The sequence below is a fragment of the Anoplophora glabripennis genome, unplaced genomic scaffold, assembly GCF_000390285.2.
Source record: "Anoplophora glabripennis isolate ALB-LARVAE unplaced genomic scaffold, Agla_2.0 scaffold10, whole genome shotgun sequence".
Taxonomy (NCBI): domain Eukaryota; kingdom Metazoa; phylum Arthropoda; class Insecta; order Coleoptera; family Cerambycidae; genus Anoplophora; species Anoplophora glabripennis.
The window spans coordinates 863,566-878,805 of NW_019416481.1; the positions used below are offsets into that span (position 1 = coordinate 863,566).

The 15,240-nt window shown below is 33.2% G+C and overlaps 1 protein-coding gene across 2 annotated transcripts in view; it reads right to left on the reverse strand.

Moving 5' to 3' along the window:
- Nucleotides 1-2,184: 2,184 nt before the first annotated feature.
- LOC108903461 (corticotropin-releasing factor-binding protein) overlaps nt 2,185-15,240 on the reverse strand; it is a 58,806-nt gene continuing 45,750 nt past the window's right edge. Inside the window, exons 6-9 of one of the 2 annotated variants that reach the window (XM_023454673.1) lie at nt 12,533-12,708; nt 7,494-7,602; nt 2,458-2,614; nt 2,185-2,383 (exon numbers count right to left, since the gene is read on the reverse strand). In XM_023454673.1, coding sequence (XP_023310441.1) covers nt 2,377-2,383; nt 2,458-2,614; nt 7,494-7,602; nt 12,533-12,708 — 449 coding nt within the window. In that variant the 3' untranslated portion in view covers nt 2,185-2,376. Of the gene's footprint in view, nt 2,384-2,457; nt 2,615-7,493; nt 7,603-12,520; nt 12,709-15,240 lie in introns of both variants that reach the window. The other variant, XM_023454672.1, reaches the window with a different exon arrangement.

Below are 15,240 nucleotides of genomic sequence, written 5' to 3' on the forward strand. Positions count from 1 at the left end.
AGCGACACCTGGGTAGAGTCCGTCAATGTTATTTGAAAATCGATACATGCAAACTAGGTCGCTAAAGATATAATATTCAGGAATTATTGATGATTTCGATGTTCATTTTCTATTGATCTTTTAATGTCTCCAGCGCCACCTTTGTGGAATGACAGAAGTTACTGAAAATTGCCACAAAGTTTTCTAAAGTTCAAAAATTGTAAATGCAAATAGATATCTGTAAGGTAGGATCATTTTTCATGGTGATACTGATAGATTTTCTTTTTTTCTGTTGATTTATTATTGTTAGACGCTTAAAGAGGGCATGTAACAAGCAACCTGAGTATTTTGTTAAAAATAAATACGTACAATAAACAAAATAAAGTATAGACGTTAACAAGCAATACATTAAACGTTATTTTAATTGAATAATATGTGTATGTGTTGGATTGATTGTTTTTCCAAATACCTTTAATACTTGAAACGTTTTTTGTATAAATTTCAATATATTTTACTTTAGAATTATACTTTTATCATGTAATTTACCCGCTGCTGGGTGGAAAAATAATCAACTGTTTATCTCTAAAGTTTGATTTTCCAAATCGTTAGTTTTACTCCATTATATTGCGGTGAATACCTATCAAAGGTTGGCAAGTTTATCCCTACTTTGAGAGAGCTGTCAATACAAAAATGTTTTCACGAACTTGAGGGTTTAATCTCCTTCATAAATACTAGCAACATAGCTCCAGTTAAGCAAGTTGCACGATTACTTCCCTTGATGGAATAAGAAGTATGGAGAATGCTGAGTTAATGCAACGAGAAGCAAGATTTTGTGTAATAAAATCCCTAGATTGCCCAAGTTCTCATTTTGCGGTTTGACACGTGTTTCTAAATACTCTGCTGAATATAAAATATTACCTATCTACATTTTTAAAATTTAATTATTAGTGCCATTTATACCAAAAGACTATCAAAATTCAGTTCTTTGCATTATATTCGGTGAAAGTGTTGGGTTATTGTATAATAAAATGTTCAAAATTCTTTTGTATATTAATGGATGCGAAAAAATGTGTTTCAGTTTCAAATTGGCAATAGGGATTTTCCTCCAAAATAGCGAATGACTGCGATACTACATCAATCTAGGGAATTTATTGTGTAGACTACAAAAACATATTGCCACGAAGGACAGTTGAAGGACAGTTATTATCCATTGCCAAGGATAGACGACACACTGGACACGTTGTCTGTACCTACCTCAACGGTTTTTCACACTAGATCTGAAAAGCGGCTATTGGCAAGTGCCATTCCCTCTATATAATAAACGTAATTTAACGTAACCACAATTTGGTGTTTGTGATTGGTGGCCACGCCTGAAATACTTATGGAAACAAGTATGTGTGGAATAAATTAGAAAACTGGTCTTATTTATCTTGACGATATCATAAAACTTGACAAATATTTTGAGAATCCTTTAAAAAAGTCCAGGAAGTATTTCAAAAGCTGAGAGAAGCTCGACTGAAGTTCCAAGAAGTGTCTGCTCTTTGAGAGTAAAGACTAAACTAGAAAAAACCTGGGAATTATCAGTACCTAAAGGCAAACATGTGTTAGGAGTTGCCGGGGACTTTTCACTTACAATCAGAAGTTTAGAAACGTTAAGGTAAATAAATCAAGGTGCGAAAATTAAATTTGTCGGAAATTTTATATTTTACATATATTTTTTTAATATGAGTGAATCATTTTCACAATAGAAGTCACAAGTTAGTTAGTAGAATTGATAAATATCTAAACTTAAAATAACAATTTTCCTGTTTACTACAAAAATTATAATGGACAACACATCATTTGTGACAACAACTATTTCCCTCTTTTTATGAAGTAGGTATGGAACTCGGGATGATTTCAGAAGTTCTCAATGACAATTTTGATTGTTATTAATTTTAATTATTAATTCTGATTAATGCATTCTGCCTACTATTAAAAGGATATGGATGGTATGAACATGTACAGTTGGGAATATTTTTGAAAGCCAGTATTATCAAAGTCCCAATAGACGCTTTGGCTTTCAATATTTCGTTTGCACTCTACCATCTGAAAAGTATATATTACAGCGAACTCCAGCTGTCAACTTATTTCATTTTATTATATCGTTTCCATCGGGCTAGTCAGTAATAAAGACGTATTGGTGGGGAATAAGAAAATTGCGAGTTCGTTGAAACTTTTATTCGAATTTTTGTACACACATAAAGTATTTCTAATTTATTCAATATTTTACAGTTATAGTACCTACGGTTTGACAATTATTTTAAGTTTGCTGATAATACTTTCAAGTCTTTATGCTGCGGTGCATCCTTTTTGGAACCTGGGTGGAATGTAGGACTTCCATAAGGTCACATCAAATTATTTTCTGAAAAGCAAACTCAAATAAATATATGCTGTATATTTGAATGAAATAATAGGAAAATTAATGTAAAATCTTACTCTATCATGTCTTCTGTAAGACAGACGACATTCATATAACCACTGATGTCATCTTCCGTTAGCTGCCTGAAGTAAATAGTAACTGAATTGTCAAATGCTCCTGAAGATACAAGTCGAACTGTTGTGGTGTCACAGGCTATCTTCTCCACACGTTTTCCTAAAAATAAACAACATAATTAATACGAAATTATTACTAAAGAAAAGATTTATTTCACATTTTCAATTAATAAACGTTATATTACACCAGTGGGGTACCATACATATACAAGATGCGTTCCAAACTAAACAGGATTATTTAAAAAAATAAGAACAAAAAGTTTATTTGTCTAAACTAATTTATTTTATTTTAAATAGTCCCCTAATTGACCTATGACAAACATACTGTCACGTCAGATGCAATAACTCCACTTCGATTGGTCCAAATGTCATGAAATTTTGACAGTACATCAGTGAAGGGTTCATGTAATTGCCAATAGATGGCCCCACTAGATAGATCTATTTTTGAAAAGTCCTGTTTACCTAGGAACGCACCTTGTATAAAAGCTTCAGCATTTTGACCAATAACTGAGAAATAAGCGACCATTCATTCTGCCAGGCCATCTACCAAAGAGTCCCACAGTTCTATATTATTTATTGACCTATAAAAATTGTTTCCCCGCTGTAAGAGATATTTATTACGCTCTTGTCAGCTTTTCCCCATTCATCCTTTCCGCCCCCTTCTTCCCGTTGGCCTTATGTTTCAATTTTTCGGCAATGAAAATAGATAAAATATTTACGGCCATCCATTTTGTTTCGGAGGTGAATGCAAACTTGAGGTTGTGGGCGGTTGGGAATTTTATCGAGCGGGATCATAAATCAAAGGCTTGTTTATAATTTCATTGTTGCCGCAACGTCCTCCTTTGTCAACGTGCCTTTAAAAGGCAGAACTTAGCGCGTTTCAAAGCAAATTAGATTGTGAACTATGAAAGGCGCAAATAAAGTAGTTAGGCAGTGCGTTGCAGAAGTTAACAACACATTTAAGATAACAAAAGCGATATGGCGTTAATGTAAAGATATCTGAATTGTTTCGAGGAAGACAATGGGTCTGAGTATGTGGCTAGGTCACCAGATTTGAGTCCAGTGGATCTTTTTGTTTTAATTAGTAGGGATTGTATCCAAATTTCCTCATTGTTTTGACATAACCCACAAAAAATTATATACAAGGTGTCTGTTGAGCTGCACAACTAGGATCTCGGTTAGTTTAAATGATATAATGATTTTTTTTATCCTCTTCGTAAAGTGTCAATATAATTGTCACTGTTTAGTTAATCAGTAAAAAATCTTCACTTTTTTGCGCCATAAATAGAGGACTGTTGCCTTTATTGTCAGTTTGCAGCAAACTATCAAATTCCGTTTAGCTCCCATGAATAAGTTAAAAAAATAATAACACACTAATCTCCTAATGCGTATAAAAAGTACACCAGCGCACTATTAGAAAATCTGTTAAACATTCAAAATTCGAAACTAAATTTGTTGTGAAGAAATTTAGTGCTTGGCAGCATGACAATTTACAATGAGATGAACGCTCTAATTGACAGAAGTAATAAAATAATTTTGAATTGCGTTACGTGTCACTGAGAAATGACAAATCAAGGATAGGACAGAGTAAAAAAGTGGCTATCTCGGTGACCGCACTAGTCAACCTATATGTATTTTGATGGGCTGAATGCGAAACCGTCGCTAATTTGACTTCAGCATCGACAGGATTTCAGTAAAGCGCTAAAAATGGCTGAAAATACAGAAAAATCGTGAGAAAGCCGACGAATGTTGATCAGCAATGTTTTGAACATACATATTTATTTGGACCGAATAAAGCCTTAACCTTATGTATTTTAATTTTCTAAACACTGGTTAATCATTGTAGACGCGCTGAATACTATTCTGATATTGGTTAAGTTTCTTGAATTTTCCTTTTGAAGAAAAAACGTACTCTTTTGTTCTTGAACGACTAACTCAACTCTTTTTAGTAACCAACACAAGTCGGGCATCATATTAACATTCCGTATTGCCTGGTATCTTCCTTGAATTTCTTTCAGATCTTGATAAAAACATTCACCCTTCTCCTCGCTGTAATCATCTAAGTTTTCAGGGAAGTAGTGCAGGTGAGAACCCAAGAAATGAATTTTGCCACTCAGTATATGTCATTGTTACGAAATGTTTATCGAGAAATATTTTTTGGATTTGAGATCCATCGAATATATTAAGCCTTGCCAATTTTTTCATCAGACCGAGTTTAATATAAAGCACAGGGAGCAGTATTTTCCAAGGGTCTATCAAAGATTATTCTATAATATTGTGATTTCCAGGGTTGAGTGTCATTTTTTCCTTTTGTAATGATTGTTTCGGTCTTTGATAAACCCTGTCTGCTTCCTCAAAATGGTTCATATGATTTTGAAATCACCTAGACTTGTCAAATATTCTCTGTATTTTTAATATTCTACAAAGCATACCTCATGTTTTCACAACTTTCTTTTACTGTGGTTGAGTGTACAATGGGAATGCATCTGTATAGTACATCAATCAACCACCGTGTTCTTTCTTGAAGAACTTTCAAACCTCCTATCGATTGCTGTAAAAAGTTGATTTAATTTCTGGTACTACCAATCCATGACTTCAATTTCGCAGCCAAAATTCAGCCTCATCTTTTGAAAGACCTATTTTTCTATCAGATCATTTGACTCCTTCTAATTAAAAGGATCTGGACGTTTTGTTTCACCTTCGAGTACGTATTCATCTACGCTTGAGTATTTCAGCTTAAATGTCTTACCCTTCCCCTTCAACATTCTGGTCTTCTTCTTGCTTGTACCACTGAAGAACACTAGGCTGTAGTATTTTCGATCTACCTTCCGCTTAGAATTATAAATGATCAAACTGGATCTTTAATCCTTTTTTTTTCCTTTTTTTCAATTGGAGAAACCGGTGCCAGATTCTTATAGTAAAAATAACGACGGCTCCTTAGTCGAGACTTCAGTCCTTTTTTTTTATTTTATGTGCCTGTGTTACATAGATTCTTTGAAAACCAATTATTATTTCGCGCTTTTTTTATTTTATAATGAAGTTAAGTCAATTTATTTGTTATTTCAAATTTCATTTATGACACCGACTCTATTAACAGTAATCAACCATGTATCCGTTACGATCGTGATAGGCTCATTTCCGGAACTGTTAAATACCGAACATGATGAAGGCGGGTTGCGGTTAACAATGTCCAATTTGAGGTCGGCTCGGCTTATTTGCAAAACCGGAACACATGTTTCCCCAGCCAAACACGGGGTTGGCGTGGAGCTTTTCCGGTGCTGGGTATATTTATAATTAATAATGCCTTTAACCGCTTTCAGGAATATTACTATTTGACTACAATTAAGGGCGATGCATAAAGCATGTCTTGTGTGGTCTGAGTCGATTACTTGAGGAGTTCTAGAAGAATAGAACACACCGAATAAGATCACCGCAAGCAAAAATATATATATTGGAGTACTTAGTACATTGATGATTGGCAATATTTGTAGAAAAGTAGCAGGACAAATAAAAGAGCAATTTTAAAAATATTTTTCAATGGGATACTGAGAGATGATATTGTGGACTATTTTGGTGTAAGAGATAGAAAATCGAGTGAATAGAACGTGGATCTATTGATATTGATATTTTTTCAAATTCATTATTCAATAACACAACGTACGTAATTTTTTTAGCACATGTACCAGTCGCCAGTCGTAGCAGGCAAAAAGTATTTGTTTTTGGTAGGTATTTTGGGTATTTTAAATACTTGGAGTAATTTAAATACTCAAGATTATTTAAATTACTTTCAGAAGATTTTAAATACTTTTTAAAATACAAAATACAAAATATTTTTGGGGTTATAAAAGTATTTTAATTACAAAATACAAAATACTATTTACTAATTAAAATACTGTTTGGTATTTTTTTTTGCCAAAATACTCCCAGCTCTCTAAGGGATGATACACCATTAAAATATGATCGTTTTCAACAAAATCACCAATAACTAATAATACTTATTGCAGCTTATTTAAAATCATCGAAAATTCAAAAGGTGGCTATAAATATTTTCGAAATTTGACACCCATTTTTGAGGCCTATAACTTCTCAGGAGTGCAGTTTAGTATAAAGGTAAGTTGCGTTTGTGGGTTTGTAAGTGATCCGTTTTAAGTATTACGTCAAGAGCGCCAGCCTGACACCGGCCTAACCGTTGCAAGCAACAAGAAACAATGATTAACGCGGGATATGGTTCCCGGAAGAGGACCACGACAGATTGGCGCCAAGGACTAGATACTTATACCTGCGAGGGACTCCACATCACGCAGACTCTTCAGCGAAAGCTCGCCCCGGCAACATTTCCTTTTCACTAACTTTGTTTTCAATAAAAAATACTTTTATTTTTACCGTTGAGAGAGGGTTTTATTTTGCTGCACACCGAAAGCAACCCTCACCATATTTTGGGTTCGCCCTCAGTTCTTATGCGAAACACCCTGTATTGATATAAGTTAATAACGTTTTTCTAAATACGCCTTTTTATTACTATAGACTTTGGACTTTTTCCTGTCCCATCTACGTTGACTTTGCAAACCTACAATTGTATTAATAAACCTTTAATTTCTGTTATTTTAGCATTTATTTTATTTTTGTTTCCACTTTTTTTAACTCATTCAACAAGCACTTTGTGTCTTTCACGTTCCTTCTAAGAAACAACCTGACGTAGGCGGGACAAAACATCTCCCCATATAAAATAATACAGTTTTATTATTATACATTTCGGTACCTTAAATATTTTATATTAAATGTATGAATACCTCGAGTTAATTCAAGTCCATTCATATTTTTTCGGTAATTTATTACACTCCCACTCCACCGTTCACTGTAAAGAATTCTAAAGATGCTATTCACGTCCCAGTACCTTTACAGGCGTGTCAACCTTATTGCCTATTGCCTATTGCGAGGGACTCATTCACTCAAATGTATAAATCAGCATACATACATACCTGCTTTCGAGTCCAGCCCACACAGGGAATCGGCCACTTGCATATTTCCATTATCCAGTCCAGGGGAACCCCCTATTTGTACGTAGTCATCCAGTCCTCGTTTCTGGCACTGGAATCCAAATAAACGGTTAAGCGAAACTGTATGTATAGAGCTTGCAGCAATACGCACAATGCAAGCGAGACCAAAATGATTGAAGCGAAATATACATGCAAGCAGCAGCCTTAGATGCAAGGAGCATCGAACATAAACACAGTTAAACATGAGAGCGAATAAACGAAAAATAAAAATGAGAGTAAAATAACATAAAAACATAAAACACACCACAGAAATGAGACAACCCCCAAATCCAAAAGCCAAAGGCTTGTGCGGAAGGGAGCTACACTTGAAAAAACGCGGACAAACACCCATTATCCATCCAAAGTATTGATGAGGGCACGTAACAGCGAAATTATGATCTATAAACACTTTGCTTAGTCGGTACGATTTGTGAAAAGAAGTATTATCAGCAGCACTCAACAGTAGACATAAAATTTCATTGATCGATCGATCGATTGATGACAAGGCGATCTAAAATTTTATTATTTTTTCTTTGTTGTTAAAATATTACTACTAAATTGTAACCAAATAGGTTCAGCTATAACTTGTAGCACTTTTAGTCGAACCTACTTCTGCAACAACAAAGGGATTCTTCCAAAACTCTGAATATTAATAATACAAAATTGTTTATCAAATAAAAATTGCGCCCTGTATTTTTCTCCCCTTACTTTGGTGAACCAATATTGGGTATAAAATGTACCGTTTAAAAAATTTAGAAGTTCCGGTTTTAGATCATGGAAAACTTATTTTTTTTTAATAGAACGCTCTGTTTCTAACAAACAAATATAAAATTTAATTTTCTTTCGATTTTACTAAGGTGCGTTAAGATTTATGTTTGATCTTTCCATACTTTTTTGTACATATGTATGTTCGTTAAAAAATCACTGCCACATAATAATATGATGTGGTAAGGTCGAATTCAGATTCAGCGCAACAAAAACCTTGAAAACTATAATGTAGTTTCTGTTAAATTTTTTCGGTATGTAATTTTGTATGTTTTCTTTTTTTATCGATTGTTTTATTAGTACGTATTCTTAAGACTATGTGCTGACTTAATATGGTCATATTTTCAGAAAAATTCTAGTATCATTGACAATAAATTTATGTGCACATTGGTTTCATTTCTCTATAGTTAGGCAATTTTTATGTCAAATGATGCTCAGATATAATCTTCGCAGTTCAGTAGGATTTATACCAATTTGTTCAATTCCGTGACTTCCGGTCTGTGAGATTCATGCAGAGATCAGGTATAATACAGGGATCAATTTTGGGCCCACTCTTGTTCGTAATGTTTATTAACGACATAACATCAAATCTCAATGGAGTGTTCTGTTTGCTGTATGCTGTTGACCCAAAACTGTTTACCAAAATTAAACTTATGTATGATGTGCAAAAGCCTATAGTTGTCATCAAATGTAACGTTAATTATTTCTACTTTTATTTGTACTGTAGTTGCAATCAGTTACACCAAAATAACCCTTTTGAAGCCCTGTTAAATACATTTGTAGCTACCATCTGCACATACAACTTCTGGGTCAGTTTTCCTTTTTCCACATAATTTTTAAAAGTCTTCGTATTCATGGTACATTTAATTTCAATAATACTGTCTTCGCAGATTTCATCAGGCGATCCTGCTATCGTGGGATAGTTTTTGCAAAGCATTATACCACATTTTTTAATTTTTTCCCCCAAACTGGTACTTATTACAACTTACTTACTTACTTATTACAACATTCTATCGCGTTTCAAGATTCCTATTTTACGTATGGTAAAAAAATCGCACAGCTTCGTAAAAAAATCGTACAGTTTTCCTAGCAACCGCCTAGCAATATAAACAGTATTATATTGACCGTTGCTAGGCGGTTGCTAGGAAAACTGTGCGATTTTTTTACCGTACGTAATAGGAATCTTACATTGATCGCAGACGGTGTGTTTTTAAGTATTTACAGTAGTGGGCGTAGGTAAAGTATAGTACGTAATACGTGGTGTAATGCAATTACGCACTCGCCGCTACGCGGCTTCATGCGTAACTTTTCCATTCGTGCGTAAAATGCTTTTTACAACACTTATTACGTAATATACTATAATATCACCGCGATAGAGATTAATATGTATTATGAAAGCTTCATCTCTGTACTCATTAATTACCATGACGTGGGGTAGGCACAGAATGGATATATTCTTTTGTTTAATTAAACTAATTAAAATACCAATTTTTTACTTATTCGTTATTATCTCAAATTATTTTTTGAAGATGTGAAGTATGTAGATTTTGATGAAAGATTTTATTTATAGATCATCTTTGACATTCGTTTTTTTAGGCAAGACTTCTGTTTTGTAGATGTGTAGTTTTACAGAATATTTGACATGAGCCTATTTATATATTGTCCCTATATTTTATATCTGATCATATATAAATAAATGAATTAATTAAATGAATTAAATCACATTTTGTGGAGAACTTGTAGAATTCAAATGAATTAGTCTAATACCTTCAACGTAAATAGTCATTTAGCTTTGACTGTACATACATACATTTTTAAAATATCAACTACATGAACAAAATTATTATCAAAGAGAGTATTTAAACTTTTTTCGGTGTGATGGAATAACATACCCGAAGATAAACAAAACTGTTTCAATTCCGACCCATTTTAACCAGTTTTGTAGCTTAACGAATTACTTATAGTTCTTTTAACATCGGCTGTGTTAACAGTAGCCGAGTTTCCACCAACTCGATTTTAAATTTACCTGTCATTTGCATTCAAATGGACCCTAGGTCCATCGTACACGGGAAAATGTGTTTCGCTTTGGCCAGAATGGAGTTAGAAAGACAACGTTAGCGAAAATAAATTTAGTCGGGAAAAACAGCAGTGGTCGCTTAATTCGACAAATTGCGTTGTTTTACTCGTACTTTTTATCTACACGGAAGGGAAGGGTTCCCTGTAAACAAGAAATTTGTACCGTGCTTGTGAAATTGTGTCGTAAAGAGAAATTTTTGTAACTAATTTGTGAGACTCCGCAACGAAATTTAATCGGCAACTGCTATATAATTTTTCGTTTTAGATTTTTTTATTTCATCCTCTCCGGCCAGCTTCCAGTAACTTAAGTTCAAAATGTGTGAAATTATCTCTAATAACTATGATATTTTTCAACTGACAAGCATTAAAAAAAAACTTGATCGAACTCACTTAATATGAAATTACCTCAAAAGGTATTCAATTAAGGTACAGAAATTGATCAGTGGAGAGGCTGCCAATCGTAGATAAATTGCCCAATTTGCATTTTAAGAGGATGATATTCGCGTGTTTAATATTTATTCTGAAGCGCAATTTCTCATATGGATACACTGTTCCATGGCGTTTCCAATTATTACTAAAAAAACGTACTCTGACGTATATTTGCTCTGTTCGATCAATTTTCGCAATTTGAATGAACATCGTTTTTATAATAGCAGGATTAAATGAAATGATTAAATGTTTTTATAGTTTTCAGTTAGAAGACAAAACTGAGTATACAGGGTGATTTCACTTTAAATACAGAAACTACCAAAAAATAAGTAGTTTGCTCTAAAAACTTTTTTTTGTTGGGAAAACGGAGCGGCACCTTCAGTAGCACGCCACTGGTTAATGCCACGAGGTTAATATTTCATCAATAAAAGGTCTAAGATATGACCGAAAATATAATTTTTTTTGGAAACTTGACCACCCTGTATCTCAAATACCAGATCCCTCAGGAAAAAGTTTATAGAACGAACTTGACAAATGAAATCACCCTGTTTAAAAAAACATCCACAATTAAAATAAACTGTTCTACTACTAAATTTGTAGGAATTTTTAAATCAACTGATTCTCATGCCATATATTTCTCTCCGCTCGATCTCTTTCTGTCCGATGTCTTCTGATTAAAACCTTCCCACGCTATTCCCCTTTTTGTTCTTCCCTCAATCCTCTCTATCCATCTTTTTCTTGACTTTCCTCTATAGTTTTCCCTATTTTCTTCAGTTTATAAATGGGAATCATAAATTTTACAATGGGACCTGATTTAATTCGTGCATTTTTCGTAAAAGACTGTAAAGGAATTTTTGCAAAACTTTTGGTAACTATATTCAGTTCTATAGTTAAATGCAAAGAATATCCACAAATATGGAAAGTGCCGCGAATATGTCCCGTTTATAAAAAAGTTAGTTAGACATAAATCACTACCGCTCCATTGCCTTTATAAGTAACTTTAAGTAAAATATTTGAAATAATTCTACAAATTCAACTTCATCTTCATGTTGAAAAATTAATATTTCGGTATTAACATGGATGTATGAGTGGTTGTCCTGCTACTGAAAACCTAGTTGAGAAAAAGATTTATTGCTGAAAATTTGGATGCAGGTTAGTATACCGATTTTTCTAAAGCATTTCATTGGCTTGATCGCAATTTATTAACAGTGAAACTGGAATCATAAGGTATCTCCCTTGCTCTGTTAACCTTGTTTTAATCTCATTTTAGCAATAGATACCGGTTTGTACAGTATCCTGGATTCCAATTGTGCAAATTTCATCAATCTTCAGGGATTCCACAAGGCTCAATCCTTGTGCCACTAATGCTTGTTATTTTTATTAATGATCTAACTGAATGTCAATTGTCTTGATTTTACCAGAAAAAACATACTTGAACGCTGTCGTACGAGGAACTGCACAATCTTTAAGGGAAATACTACCGGTTTCAGCTGATTTTATGAATGATTGAACTGAAAAGACTGAAAATATTTAGATCAAAACAAATGAAGATTCATTTTCACTAGATTGATCATCAGTAAAGAAATCAGTGATACACCAACGTCGTTAAAGTTGCTGAAAATTTTATTCTACAACAAATATGACAAAAAAAAAAAGAAAACATTCCCAAACCAATTGTAAAAAAGCTATGCATGCTCTACCTCTGACCGCACCTTGTGGATGGTGCCCGTTTCAAATTCGATACCCCTTCCGTTGCTGGGGGTGACCCCGATGTTCAAGGAAGCCACGTTGATTGCTGCTGGGAACAGGGTGCTGACGCTGCAGTTGGCCCTTTTGCCGTAGTTCCTCAACGTGTAGATGTCGTTTGTTTGGAACAGCACGTTGCAAGCTGACAGAGACAGTAAAATCAATAATAAATACAAGGCAGTAGCTTTTAACAATTTTATGAAAATCTAATCAAATGAACTCAAACTGTGCTCGTCGATATTAAAAATCTACGTATGCCAACCATTTAAGTAAGATTCCTAATTTTTGATATTGAGGGAAACAACGACTCTGCGGACTACATGCCCCGACATACCGACGCGCAGTTTAGCATTGAAAGCAACAAGTAGAAAAAAAAAACAAAAAAAACAATCAAAATTTATTTCAGAAAATGAATTTGAAAAAGTTTTATACACTTTCAGTGACATTGTTTGCTAATTTGCTTATTGAATTTAAGGCGATTAGTTCAGTATTTAACAAAAGTAAAAAATTATAATCATGTACGTAGATATAGACACGTTATAAATAATTAGAAAACTGCCAACGTATTCTATTTTTGTTGGAGACATTTTTGAATTCAGGAAAACCTGATGAAAACAGTTTTACTAGTTTACTAATGTTTATAGAGACAAAGACCATTACTATACTTTGTGCAAAAGGGGGAGTAATGTATTTTATGTCATAAATGTAGTAAACAGGTCGACCTTGTCACTAGCGTCTACCTTGACACAAAATAGGTTAGCTTTTAGGGCACCAAATTCACTTACACGAGGGTCAATTTCGTTGTTTACTACAAAAAGCATATTACGGCACAGGCCGAGACTAGCTTCGATAATAAAGATATAAAAGTTTCAACCGCCACCGGAGGAGCAATATAATAAAATATGACCTTCAGATGGTGAAATATTAGACGTAGTTTACTGCATCATCATGTACAGCGAATGAAGAAAGGAATTTAATTCCCGATCAAAGGCTATCGTGTTTAACGTGTATAATTATTTTAAGACATTTTTAGCTTATACAGGGTGTTAATGAGCTTATGTAAAAAAATTAAAGGGGGTGAAACAACAGCAAAAATTGAGCTAACTGATATCACAAACTTGTATCGCAAGTTTAAGGTCATAGAGAAATAATCTAATTGAAAATGTGTTTAAAACTGTTTTGGAACTGCTGAAATACATGTATTTTATCACGAATTGGATACGCCGCGCTGAAGCTTGTGTGCAAGCAAATGGTGGGTACATCGAACATCTTCTATGAAAATCAACAGTTCTCAAAAGGTGACTCCTTGCAATGTTGAGGTAAGTCAGATTTAAAAATTACATTTTGCTCAACACAAATCGGTGTATTTATCTTATTTTGCCTGACATAAGTTCATTAACATCCTTTATATATTGTAACAGGTAGAAATTGAATTAAGAGTTTTTAATTATAAAATCTAATAGAAGTTAAGTTAAAATACAACAAGTAATGACATATTGGATATATGGTGACAAAATAGTAAGGATAATTTGGGTGACAAAAACGGGATGAAAAACGACAGTGTATAATGATATGAAAATTAGAATGAAATCTGGGTATAAAGGAATAAAAAGTGTCCATAAAATAATGTAATGTGGTTAAAAAAAGAATAAAATGGTATTAAAAATGGTAAACTAAAAATGTATAAATTATAAAATAATCTGATTGGTTGAGATTGAAAACGATATATTAATAAACATTCTAATTAGATATAAGAGTGCGGTGAAAAAGGAAATAAAAAAAAAGTGGTGATCAAGGAGACAGAAATAAATAGTGAGGAGAATCAAGAAGTAAAAAGAGGAATTAGAAGATATACAAATCATAGCAATTAAAAGAAGTTTAAAATAAGAAGTGCAATAACAGAAGATTAAAAGAAAATCATATGAACTACCAAGAAAGAAGAGTATTAAAGAAAAGTAATCAAGCACAAAGTTATTGTGAGACATTTAAAAACAATAGAGAATGAAAAGAACAGTGAGAGTCAGGAAATAGGAAAGAAGAAGTTATTTGGCAGAAAGGGAATTAGGGTGAAGTCTAAACTGACAGATAACTCAATATAATCATAATACTGTCAAGTTAGTAAAACATCATTTTGAATTGTCGTAGCCATTTAGAAAAGGAACGGTGCAGTATGAGCCAAGGAGGTGATTCAGACAGTGGCAGTCAACGGAGTGGAGTAGATCACAGAAGAAGAACAAGACAAAATAGAGGAGAGTTCGAGTGAAAGAAAGGAAGGAGGAGATACAGGAGAGAGATTACAGAAAAGACATTACCAGTGAGGAAAACATAGACAAAAGGACAACAAAAGTGTAGTATAAGTAACAAGAAACTATAAGTTTATAGAATAAGTAATTAGCAATAATTTAGCTCAGGTTAGATAAGGAATTAGGAAGGATTTTATAAATTTATAACCTGTTATTATAATATACGAATTTCAAACTCAATTAAAACAATACTATTTTATTTTTTTAACAAAAGCAAAGAAACAAAATTAATTACATATTAAACATTTTCTTCATAATTAATTTCAAAAAGCTTTAGAACCGACTACTGAGATATCAACATGCTCTATAAAAATTTTATTATATAATTTGCAGAAAGTACACTAGTAGTCTAGTTGTCATTAAAATTATTA